The following is a 12,072-nucleotide window of genomic DNA, read 5'->3' as shown; positions in this document are numbered from 1 at the left end:
AACAGAACCGGAGGGTTACATAGATTAGTAGGGAAACAAGACCTGGGCGGGGTACGTGATTAAGACAAACTGAGGTCACAGGAAGTATAGAAAAACAGAGACCTGGAGGAGGTACATAATTATAGGGAAACAGAGACCTGAAAGGGTTACATTGAGATTAGTAGGAGAACAGAGACCTGGAGGTTCAGTTAGATTAGTAGAAAACATAGACCCTGAGGGTTACCCAGTGAGCATTATAGGAGAACAAACCTGAGGGTTACAGTGGATTAGTATTGAACAGAACTGGCAGGCAGCGTTGCAGTGAGATTATAGGAAACCAGACCTGAGGAGGTTACAGTGAGATTAGTAGACAGAGACCGGAGGGAGGTACAGTGAATTAGTAGAGAACAGAGAACCTGAGGGGTTACCAGTGGATTATAGGAAACCAGAACACTGAGGGGTACAGTGAGATTATTAGGAGAACAGATACTGGAGAGTGCACAGTGAGATTGTAGGAGACAACCTGGAGGGTGTTACAGAGATTAATAGGAGAACAGAACCGAAGAGTAGTTACATGAATAATAGCGAAACAGAACCGCGAGGGGTTACAGTGAATTAGTAGAAACAGAAACTGGAGGGTTTACCAGTGAGAAGATTAGTAGAGAAACAGAGACCTGAGGGTTACAGTGAGATGTAGGAGAACAGAACCTGAGGGGACATTAATAGTAGGAAACAGAGGGACCTGGAGGAGTTACAGTGAGATTAGTGGAGAACAAGACCTGGAGAGGTTACAGTGAGATTTTAGGAGACAGAACCTGGAGGAGGCGTTACAGTGAATAGTAGAGGAAAAAAAAAAAACAGAAGGAAACCGGGAGGTTACAAGTGAATTAGTGGTGAGAACAGAGACCTGGAGAGGGTTACATGGATAGTAGGAACAGAGACCGGAGGAGGGTACGTGAATTAGTAGGAGAACAGAGACCTGGGGGGGGTTACAGCGAAGATTAGTAGGAGAACAGAGGACCTGGCAGGGGGTTACAGGAGATAGTAGCGAAAAACAGAGACCTGGAGGGTTACAGTGAATTAGTAGGTCAGAGCCGGGGCATGAACTAGTAGGAAACAGAACTGGAGGGGTTACAGTGAGATTATAGAGAACAGCAGACCTGAGACAGTATACAGTGAGATTAGTAGAAAACAGAGACCTGGAGAGTTACAGTAGATTAGTAGGAGAACAGAGACCTAGGGGGGTTACAGGTGAATTAGTAGGAGAACAGAGACCTGGAGGGCGGTTAAGTGAGATTAGTAGGAGAACAGAGACCTGGAGAGGGTTACAGTGAGATTAGTAGAGAACAGAGACCTGAGGGGGTTACAGTAGATTAGTAGGAGAACAGAGACCTGGAGGGGTTGCAGTGAGATTAGTAGGAGAACAAGACCTGGAGGGGTACAGTGAGCATAATTAGAGGAAAACAGAACCTGAGGGGGTTACAGTGAGATTAGTAGAGAACAAGACCTGAGGGAGTTACAGTAGATTAGTAGGAGAACAGAGACCTGAGAGGACAGTGAGATTAGTAGGAGAAAGAGACCTGGAGGGGTTACAGGAGATTAGTAGGAGAACAGAGACCTGGAGGGGGTACATGGATTAGTAGGAAACAGAGACCTGGAGGGGTTACAGTGAGATTAGTAGGAGAACAAGAACCTGGAGAGGGTTACAGTGAGATTAGTAGGAGAACAGAGACCTGGAGGTACAGTGAGATTAGTAGGAGAACAGAGACCTGGAGGGTTACAGTGAGATTAGTAGGAGAACAGACCTGAGAGGGGTTACAGTGAGATTAATAGGAGAACAGAGACCTGGAGGGGTTACAGTGAGATTAGTAGGAGAACAGAACTGGAGGGTTACATGAGGATTAGTAGGAGAACAGAGACCTGGAGGGGTTACAGTGAGATTAGTAGGGAGAACAGAGACCTGGAGGTTACAGTGAGATTAGTAGGAGAACAGAGACCGGGAGGGTTACAGTGAGTTATAGGGAAACAGAGACCTGGAGGGGGTTACAGTGAGATTAGTAGGAGAACAGAGACCTGAGGAGGTTACAGTGAGATTAGTAGAGGAACAGAACCTGGAGGGGGTTACAGTGAGATTAGTAGGAGAACAGAGACCTGGAGGGGGGTTACAGTGAGATTAGTAGAGACAGAGACCTGGAGGGGGGTAAAGTGAGATTAGTAGGAGAACAGAGACCTGGAGGTTACAGTGAGATTAGTAGGAGAACAGAGACCTGGAGGGGTTACAGTGAGATTGTAGGAGACAGAGACCTGGAGGGTTACAGTAGATTAGTAGAACAGAGACCTGGGAGGGGTACAGTGAGATTAGTAGAGAGAACAGAGACCTGGAGGGGTTACAGTGAATTAGTAGGAGAACAGAGACCTGAGGGGGTTACAGTGAGATTAGTAGAGAACAGAGACCTGGAGGGGGGGCAGTGAGATTAGTAGGAGAAACAGAGACCTGGAGGGGTTACAGAGATTAGTAGAGAAAAGACTGAAGGGTTACAGTGAGAATTAGTAGAGAACAGAGACCTGGAGGGGGTTACAGTGAGAAATAGTAGGAGAACAGAACCTGGAGGGTTACAGTGAGATTAGTAGGAGAACAGAGACCTGGAGGGGGTTTACAGTGGAGATTAGTAGAGAACAGAGACCTGGGAGAGGTTACCAGTGAGATTAGTAGGAGAACAGAGACCTGGAGGGGTTACAGTGAAGTAGTAGGAGAACAGAGACCTGGAGGAGGTTACCGTGAGATTAGTAGGAGAACAGAGACCTGGAGGGGTTACAGTGAGATTAGTAGGAGACAGAGACCTGGAGGAGGGTAGGCGTGAGATTAGTAGGAGAACAGAGACCTGGAGGGGGTTTACCTTACAGTGAGACTTAGTAGGAGAACAGAACCTGGAGGGGGGTTACAGTGAGATTAGTAGAGAAACAGAGACCTGGAGGGGGGTTACAGTGAATTAGTAGAGAACAGAGACCTGGAGGAGTTACAGTGAGATTAGTAGGGAGAACAGGAGACCTGGAGGGGGGTTACAGTGAGATTCCTCCAGGTCTCTGTTCTCCTACTAATCTCACTGTAACCCCCCTCCAGGTCTCTGTTTTTTTATAATTAATTAAACCTGAACCAGCCCCCCTTTGACTCTACTGATGGCAACGTTATTGAGGAAACATTTACTTTCTATGCATGTGATATGTGGTTGTCCCATTTAGCTGTCTTAAGATGAATGCACTCACTGTAAGTCGCTCTGGATAAGAGCGTCTGCTAAATTACTAAAAAAATGTTTTTAATGTATGTGTGTGTGAGAGAGATAGAGACCACTGAAAGTCATAACCTTTGTTTCCCTCTGAGAGGTCTAGAGTGAACACGGAGCAGGACACAATCCAATTCCTCTACAATGTAATGCAATAATATCTGTGACTGTGTAGCTATCCAATGTATTTATTCTGTGTCATTGTGGGGGTTTTCATGCCCTCACAAGATTATTTATGTTGGTCTTTCTAGGGAAGATCTATTTAAAAAAAAAAATAATCCCATGTATTTTCTTTGTTTACCTTTATGTTCTTTATAACCGCCATACTATATAACCAATATGAATTATATAATCTGTAAGGGGTTCATGCACACAACATAAATTGTTACTCTGTAATCGAATAATAAAGTATACTACTGGTAATAATAAGGGTTGTACTACACAATGCAGGACTATTTTTGCCTTTGTGTTCTATGTATCTACCCGGACATTTATTGCCGACGCACCAAACATCTTCCTGGTTGACGTGGAGAGGATTGTTTACAATGTCAGAGAATAAAGTCGAAATGTCAACTGAAACCGCTTTAATTCAAAACAGTGGCAATGTGCCTTCTCAGCAGAATAACCCACTGTCTAGGAAACTCAATAAAATTCTAGAGACCAGGCTAGATAATGACAAGGTAAGACCAAGTCGAGTCCTCGTTGATGAAAATGACTGGTCAAATCTCAATGCTAGCTAGGAGGAACGCATATATATAGCACTTGTGATCTCCTATCTAACAAGCTAACCTTAGTAGCTAATTGATTTCTGTATTTCATTTGATATTTCATTCCTAATTGTTCCATAGAGAGCATTAGTATTGACATATTTGTATAAGCACCAACGGAGGCTAACTCCGCCATGGCTCTTTATGAACGACTAAAATAAGGTCTGTGGTAAAATCGTCTACGTTTTGTTCGTCGACTGACGTCACTGTGAATGTTGATGTATTTATGTAATCAAAACAAGAACATTAAACGCTTTGTAATTCATAAATGTTATCTGACTGTTATTATCGTTATAGAAAAAGTTCTAAGTATGTGTTTACCACAGACCTTATTTACAGTGTTTATCCAAAAACCCTATTAATTTCTCCATAGGCTTTAATCAACGAGCCATGGCTAACTCTTTTCAGTTTTTTGAAGGACTACAAACGGGGCGAGCGCTACTACATTTAGTAATAGAAACGGCATGTCATTTATTTGCCAACTTTAGCCGATCCAGTGTTAGCCAACGTCGCATTGATAACCATCCCTCTTGTATTGTAGGAGATGTTGGAAGCTCTGAAGGCTCTGTCGGTGTTCTTCACAGAGAACAGTCTTCGGACCCGTCGGAACCTGCGGGGGGACATCGAGAGACGGAGCCTGAACATCAACGAAGAGTTTGCCCGGATATTTAAAGATGTCAAAGAGGTAGCTAGTTGAAAGTTTAACTTAGACTTTAGACTACAGGGGGGACTGAATGCATATACTTTGTTGTACTTGATGTGAAATCAGATAGCAATATGTGCGTGGTTTAATCAGCTAAATCCGACTTTCTTAATCTCTTCAAATTACATGATTTAGTTGATATTAGATCGGGTTGGTCCTTTGAAATTCGAAATAAAGTTAGCGACCGAACTGCGATGTTGGCGTAAGTTGTGTTAGCCGCCATTTTTAAACCTGGAAGTGTAATTTTCGGTGGCGTTTTAAAAAGCTGTAATGACGTTGCATTTCAGCTCACTCTAGCTAGCTAGTACAATGCAGTGTTGTAGTCAAGTCACTAAACCTCTAGTCAAGTTCGAAGTCCCCTGTGCTCGAGTCACGAGTCCCGAGTCCCTATGGCTGAAGGTCGAGTCACGAGTCCATCAATTTATACTAGGTCTTATTATGCAATTGTTTCTAGTAGCCATCAGATGGCAGTATATCTCCAACTCTAATAAAACATTTAAAAAGTAATTTACTATTCATCACCACCTCACAAGTTCTACTCAATTCCTGTGTTTCACTACTTATTTACTACATAAATGAATGGTATACCTGGTTCTGTTACTTTTTTTTTGTGTAGTTGCGCACTGATATTTGTGTCGGTTTTTTGTTGCAGAGTGAAAACTAAAGGGAGACTTGTCAGAACTGGCTGTGGGAGGGTAGAGCGAGACAGCAAATTCAAAGATGGCCTACATAGTAAACAACAGCTAGACTTACTATTAAACTCAATGCTAGTGTTCCGTTTTCAATATCAAAAAGAGAATCGCTTGCGCAATGTGTAGCCTATGATTGGAGGCGGAGCTGGAGGCGGAGCCTGCCTGCCCACGATCATGGCAGCTCACCAGCTGATGTGTGCCGGGGTGTGGTGCTGCTAGAGAACAGAACCCTGGCTGCTAATATTCTGCTCATCATGGTAGCCTTATGCACACTCATAAATACCCTTTTATATCCAGTTCAAGTGCAAATACTAGTCCGAATCACCAATGGTCGAGTCACAAGTCATGAAATTCAGACTTGAGTCAGAGAGTCCTGGACTCGAGTACTACAACACTGGTACAGTGTAATACAAATAGTTATATGGCTTTTTGCTTGTTAAATTCTGCTTGTGAAATTCAAGAAGCCCTGATAACCTTTGCAGACTGATTGAATGACTGTCTTTGACATGTTTTTGCTTCCTCCTAGGAGCTTGAGAGTGTGCACGAGGACGTCCAGGCCATGAGCACCTGTTGTGAAGAGATGACCAGCAGGTTGAAGGTATCTAACTAACTACTGTAAAGCACCTGTTGTGAAGAGATGACCAGCAGATTGAAGGTATCTAACTAACTACTGTAAAGCACCTGTTGTGAAGAGATGACCAGCAGATTGAAGGTATCTAACTAACTACTGTAAAGCACCTGTTGTGAAGAGATGACCAGCAGATTGAAGGTATCTAACTAACTACTGTAAAGCACCTGTTGTGAAGAGATGACCAGCAGATTGAAGGTATCTAACTAACTACTGTAAAGCACCTGTTGTGAAGAGATGACCAGCAGATTGAAGGTATCTAACTAATACTGTAAAGCACTGTTGTGAAGAGATGAACCCTGAGCAGATTGAATGTACAGTTGAAGTCGGAAGTTTACATACACTTAGGTTGGCGTCATTAAAACTTGTTTTTTAACCACTCCACAATTTTCTTGTTAACTTCTCTGGGATATGTGGGACGCTAACGTCCCACTTGGCCAAAAGCAGAAAAATGCAGCGCACCAAATTCAAATATATTACTATAAATCAATCTTTCATGAAATCACACATGAAAGACACCAATTTAAAGCTACAAATGTTGTGAATCCAGCCAACATGTCTGATTTCAAAAAGGATTTACGGCGAAAGCACACCAAACGATTATGTTAGGTCAGTACATAGCCACAGAAAAACACAGCTATTTTCCCAGCCAAAGATAGGAGTCACAAAAGCAGAAATAGAGATAAAATTAATCACTAACCTTTTATGATCTTCATCAGATGACACTCATAGGACATCATGTTACACAATACATGTATGTTTGTTCGATAATGTGCATATTTATATCCAAAATCTTAGTTTACATTGGCGCCATGTTCAGAAATGCCTCCAAAAAATCCGGAGAAATTGCAGAGAGCCACGTCTAATAACAGAAATACTCATCATAAACTTTGATCTGTGTTTGATGAAGATACATGTTTTACATATAATTAAAGATACACTTGTTCTTAATGCAACCGCTGTGTCAAAAACACTTTACGGAAAAAGCACACCATGCAATAATCTGAGACGGCGCTCAGATATAACAACATTTCTGCGCCATGTTGGAGTCAACAGAAATACGAAATTACTTCATAAATATTCCTTACCTTTGATTATCTTCATCAGAATGCACTCCCAGGAATCCTAGTTCCACAATAAATCGTTGTTTTGTTCGATAATGTCCATTACTTATGTCTAAGTAGCTACTTTTGCTAGCACGTTTAGTGCACATGTCCAAACGCTCGCGCAGATGCAGGCGAACTTGGACGAAAACTTCAAAAAGTTATATTAAGGTCGAATAAACTGGTCAAACTAAGTAGAGAATCAATCTTCAGGATGTTGTTATCATAACTATCCAATAACGTTCCAACCGGAGAATTCCTTTGTGTCCTAGAAGTAATGGAAAGCAAGACGATATCATTTGGAATGCGCATGACCAGGAACTGGCATTTCGGCCAGACCAATGACTGAAACACCTCCCATCTGGCTCAACATCACAGTAGAGGCTTCATTCCACGTTCTAACGACTGTTGACATCTAGTGGAAGGCGTAGGAAGTGCGAACAGATCCATATCGTACAGGGAATTGAATAGGCGATAAGTTGAACATCGACCAGCCTCAGAATTCTCACTTCCTGTTTGGATTTTTTCTCAGGTTTTTGCCTGCCATATGAGTTCTGTTATACTCACAGACATCATTCAAACAGTTTTAGAAACTGCAGAGTGTTTTAAATCCAATAGTAATAATAATATGCATATATTAGCATCTGGACAGAGTAGGAGGCAGTTGACTATGGGCACGCTATTCATCAAAAGTGAAAATGCTGCCCCTATCACAAGAAGTTAACAAACTATAGTTTTTGCAAGTCGGCTTGGACATCTACTTCGTGCATGACACAAGTAATTTTTCCAACAGTTGTTTACAGACAGACTTTTTTTAACTTATAATTCACTGTATCACAATTCCAGTGGGTCAGAAGTTTACATATACTAAGATGACTGTGCCTTTTATCAGCTTGGAAAATTCCAGAAAATGATGTCATAGCTTTAGAAGCTTCTGATAGGCTAATTGACTAATTTGAGTCAATTGGAGGTGTATCTGTGGATGTATTTCAAGGCCTACCTTCAAACTCAGTGCCTCTTTGCTTGACATCATGAGAACATCAAAAGAAATCAGCCAAGACCTCAGAGAAAAAATTGTAGACATCCACAAGGCTGGTTCATCCTTGGGAGCAATTTCCAAACGCTGAAGGTACCACGTTCATCTGTACAAACAATTGTATGCAAGTATAACACCACACAGCTGTCATACGCTCAGGAAGGAGACGTGTTCTGTTTTTGTGCCAAAAGTGCAAATCAGTCCAGAACAACAGCAAAGACCTTGTGAAGATGCTGGAGGAAACAGGTACAAAAGTATCTATATCCACAGTCAAACGAGTCCGATATCGACGTAACCTGAAAGGCCGCTCAGCAAGGAAGAAGCCACTGCTCCAAACCGCCATAAAAAAGCCGGACTATGGTTTGCAACTGCACATGGGGACAAAGATCATACTTTTTGGAGAAATGTCCTCTGGTCTGATGAAACTAAAATAGAACTGTTTGGCCATAATGACCATTGTTATGTTTGGAGGATAAAGGGGGATGCTTGCAAGCCGAAGAACACCATCCCAACGTGAAGCACGGGGGTGGCAGCATCATGTTGTGGGGGTGCTTTGCGGCGAAGGGACTGGTGCACTTCACAAAATAGATGGCATCATGAGGTAGGAAAATTACGTGGATATATTGAAGCAACATGTCAAGACATCAGTCAGGAAGTTAAAGCTTGTCACAAATGGGTCTTCCAAATGGACAATGACCCCAAGCATACTTCCAAAGTTTTGGCAAAATGGCTTAAGCACAACAAAGTAAGGTATTGGAGTGCCATCACAAAGCCCTGACCTCAATCCTATAGATAATTTGTGGGCAGAACTGAAAAAGCATGTGCGAAGCAAGGAGGCCTACAAACCTGACTCAGTTACACCAGCTCTGTCAGGAAGAATGGGCCAAAACTCACCCAACTTATTGTGGGAAGCTTGTGGAAGAATACCCGAAACGTTTGACCCAAGTTAAAGAATTTATAGGCAATGCCTCCAAATACTAATTGAGTGTATGTAAACTTCTGACCCACTGGGAATGTAAAATAAATAATTCTCTCTACTATTACTCTGACATTTCACATTCTTAAAATAAAGTGGTGACCCTAACTGACCTAAGACGGGGAATTTTTACTTGGATTAAATTTCAGGAATTGTGAAAAACTGAGTTTAAATGTTTGAAGGTGAATGTAAACTTCTGACTTCAACTATATCTGATCGAAGGTGCCTCCTGAGCTGCGCAGCCGTGTAAGGCACTGCATCTCAGTGCTAGAGGCGTCGCTACAGACCCTGGTTCGATTCCAGGCTGTATCGCAACCGTCCGTGATTGGGAGTCCCATAGGGGCGGTGCACAATAGGCCCAGCGCTGTCCGGGTTTGGGTTTGACAGGGGTAGGCCTAGTTAACCTGTTGAGGACAGGGGGTGCTGTTTTCACTTTTTGGGAAAAACGTGCCCAATTTAAACGGCCTCGTACTCAATTCTTGCTCGTACAATATGCATATTATTATTACTATTGGATAGAAAACACTCTCTAGTTTCTAAAACCGTTTGAATTTTGTCTGTGGGTAAAACAGAACTGATTTGGCAGCACACTTTGTGACCAGGAAGTGGAAAGTCTGAAATCTTTGTTCTGTTCAAGTGACTGCCTATAAATGGGCGTGATACGTATGACTATACGTGCACGTCGTACACCTTCACCCGGATGTCAAGAGGAAGTGAGAGGAAAAAGGAGTTGATTATCTCTGTCTGACGTTGAATTAACCATCTTGGAACAACGTGTCCCCCATTTTCTGTTGTCTGCAAGGCGCGTGAAGGGACCTGTTATTGCCTACTGGAAACCTGTCGTTATGGGCGAATACGATCTCCGGCTTTGATTTTATTTGATACATGTTACAATATCATCCTAAAGTATGTTTTTTCAATATAGTTTCATTAGACTATTGAAATTTATTCGGGACATTAGGCGTGTTGCGATGTTTGACTTTGTTGACGTTGGAGAGCTTAGCGCCGCATGGCCAGTGTGCTTGCTAATTCAAGAGGGAAAAAGAACGTTCTGAATTCAAACAACGACTGTTCTGGACAAAGGACCCCTTGTACAACATTCTGATAGAAGATCAGCAAAGGTAGGAACCATTTTGTGATGCTATTTCATATATCTGTCGAACTGTGTACTAGTAGCTTTGCGCTCAGGTTTTGGTTATTTCCTTACCATAACTAAGTCTTATGTCGTAATGAAGATATTTTTAGAATTCTAACACTGCGATTGCATTAAGAACTAATGGATCTATCGTTTCCTRTACAACATGTATTTTTTTGTAATGTTTATGAATAGCTATTTGGTCAGAATAGGTGAGAGTCTAATAGAAATATCCGCACATTCTGGGAAAAATATGCTACGTTAGCACGTTATGCTACGTTATGCTACGTTGTATAACCACGGATTTCAGCTCTAAATATGCACATTTTCGAACAAAACATAAGTGTATGTATAACCTGATGTTATAGGACTGTCATCTGAGGAAGGTTTATGAAGGTTAGTGAAATTTAATATCTTTTGCTGGTTTATTCGCTAACGCTAACGTGCCTATTGCTATCGCTAACGTGCCTTGATGAATGAATGCGGTAGTGTGGTAGGCTATTGTAGTAAGCAAATATAATGCTATATTGTGTTTTCGCTGTAAAACACTTAAACAATCGGAAATATTGGCTGTATTCACAAGATCTTTGTCTTTCATTTGCTATACACCATGTATTTTTCAGAAATGTTTTATGATGAGTATTTCGGTATGTCACGTTGGTGTCTGTAATTATTCTGGCTGCTTTCTGTGCAATTTCTGATTGTAGCTGCAATGTAAACGATGATTTATACCTGAAATATGCACATTTTTCGAACAAAACATAGATTTAATGTATAACATGTTATAAGACTGTCATCTGATTAAGTTGTTTCTTTGGTTTGTTCTAGGTTAGTTTGGTTGATTTTGTGCATGCTACCTGTGCTGTGAAAAATGTCTGTGCTTTTTTCTATTTGTTGGTGAGCTAACATAAATATATATTGTGTTTTCCCTGTAAAACATAAAAAAAATCGGACATGTTGGCTGGATTCACAAGATGTGTATCTTTCATTAGCTGTATTGGACTTGTTAATGTGTGAAAGTTTAAAAAAAATTAAAAATATTTTTTGAATTTTGCGCTCTGGCTTTTCAGTGGAATGTGGGAGGAGTTCCGCTAGCGGAACGGGGGGGCGAGACAGGTTAAATAAAAAAATATCTGTCTAACTAGTGTAAATCACCTGTTGTTAAGAGATAACCAGCAGATTAAAGGTATCTAGCAACTGTAAATCACTTTCAAAACAGACATGGACTGCGTCTCTAATAGCTCCCTATTCCCTATATAGTGAACTACTTTTGACCCGGGCCCTTGACACATACATTCTTTTTCAGCCTAAAGAACTACAATTGTATTTGGTTAATTTCTTTCAGCTGAGATGACTGTGAAGAACTTGAATTACTTACGGGTCTCTTGTGTGTTTCAACAGGCAGCCAAGGATCAGACCCAGGACCTCATTGTGAAGACCAACAAGCTGCAGGGAGAGAAGTGAGTAACCTTGGAAACCAATGTCTTAACTGGTGGGATCTGAACCCTGAGGGAGAGAAGTGAGTAACCTTGGAAACCAAACTGTCCTTAACTGGTGGATCTGAACCCGAGGGAGAGAAGTGAGTAACCTTGGAAACCAATGTCTTAACTGGTGGGATCTGACCGCCTGAGGGAGAGAAGTGAGTAACCTTGGAAACCAATGTCTTAACTGGTGGGATCTGAACCCTGACCTCGCGCTCTGGAAACCAACGTCTTAACTTGTGGGATCTGAACCCTGACCTCGCCCATTATTTAAGAAAGATGCCCTCTTGG

General features: G+C 41.7%; 1 protein-coding gene across 1 annotated transcript; it reads left to right on the top strand.

Moving 5' to 3' along the window:
• The first annotated feature begins 3,762 nt into the window (after nucleotides 1-3,762).
• On the top strand, nucleotides 3,763-11,780 carry cog6 (component of oligomeric golgi complex 6). The gene is made up of 4 exons (XM_024141026.2): nucleotides 3,763-3,940; nucleotides 4,569-4,712; nucleotides 5,949-6,020; nucleotides 11,702-11,780. The coding sequence occupies exons 1-4, from the start codon at nucleotides 3,806-3,808 to the stop codon at nucleotides 11,762-11,764; spliced, it is 414 nt and encodes a 137-aa protein (XP_023996794.2). The 5' UTR covers nucleotides 3,763-3,805; the 3' UTR covers nucleotides 11,765-11,780.
• The last annotated feature ends 292 nt before the right edge of the window (nucleotides 11,781-12,072 follow it).

Source organism: Salvelinus sp. IW2-2015, unplaced genomic scaffold (assembly GCF_002910315.2).
Source record: "Salvelinus sp. IW2-2015 unplaced genomic scaffold, ASM291031v2 Un_scaffold2368, whole genome shotgun sequence".
Taxonomy (NCBI): domain Eukaryota; kingdom Metazoa; phylum Chordata; class Actinopteri; order Salmoniformes; family Salmonidae; genus Salvelinus; species Salvelinus sp. IW2-2015.
This window is presented reverse-complemented; position numbering and strand designations above follow the sequence as displayed.

Coding starts and splice junctions, on each gene's coding strand:
- cog6 (XM_024141026.2), top strand. CDS start 3,806: ATGTCAGAGAATAAAGTCGAAATGTCAACTGAAACCGCTTTAATTCAA. Junction 3,941..4,568: donor CCAGGCTAGATAATGACAAG/GTAAGACCAAGT, acceptor CTTGTATTGTAG/GAGATGTTGGAAGCTCTGAA. Junction 4,713..5,948: donor TATTTAAAGATGTCAAAGAG/GTAGCTAGTTGA, acceptor GCTTCCTCCTAG/GAGCTTGAGAGTGTGCACGA.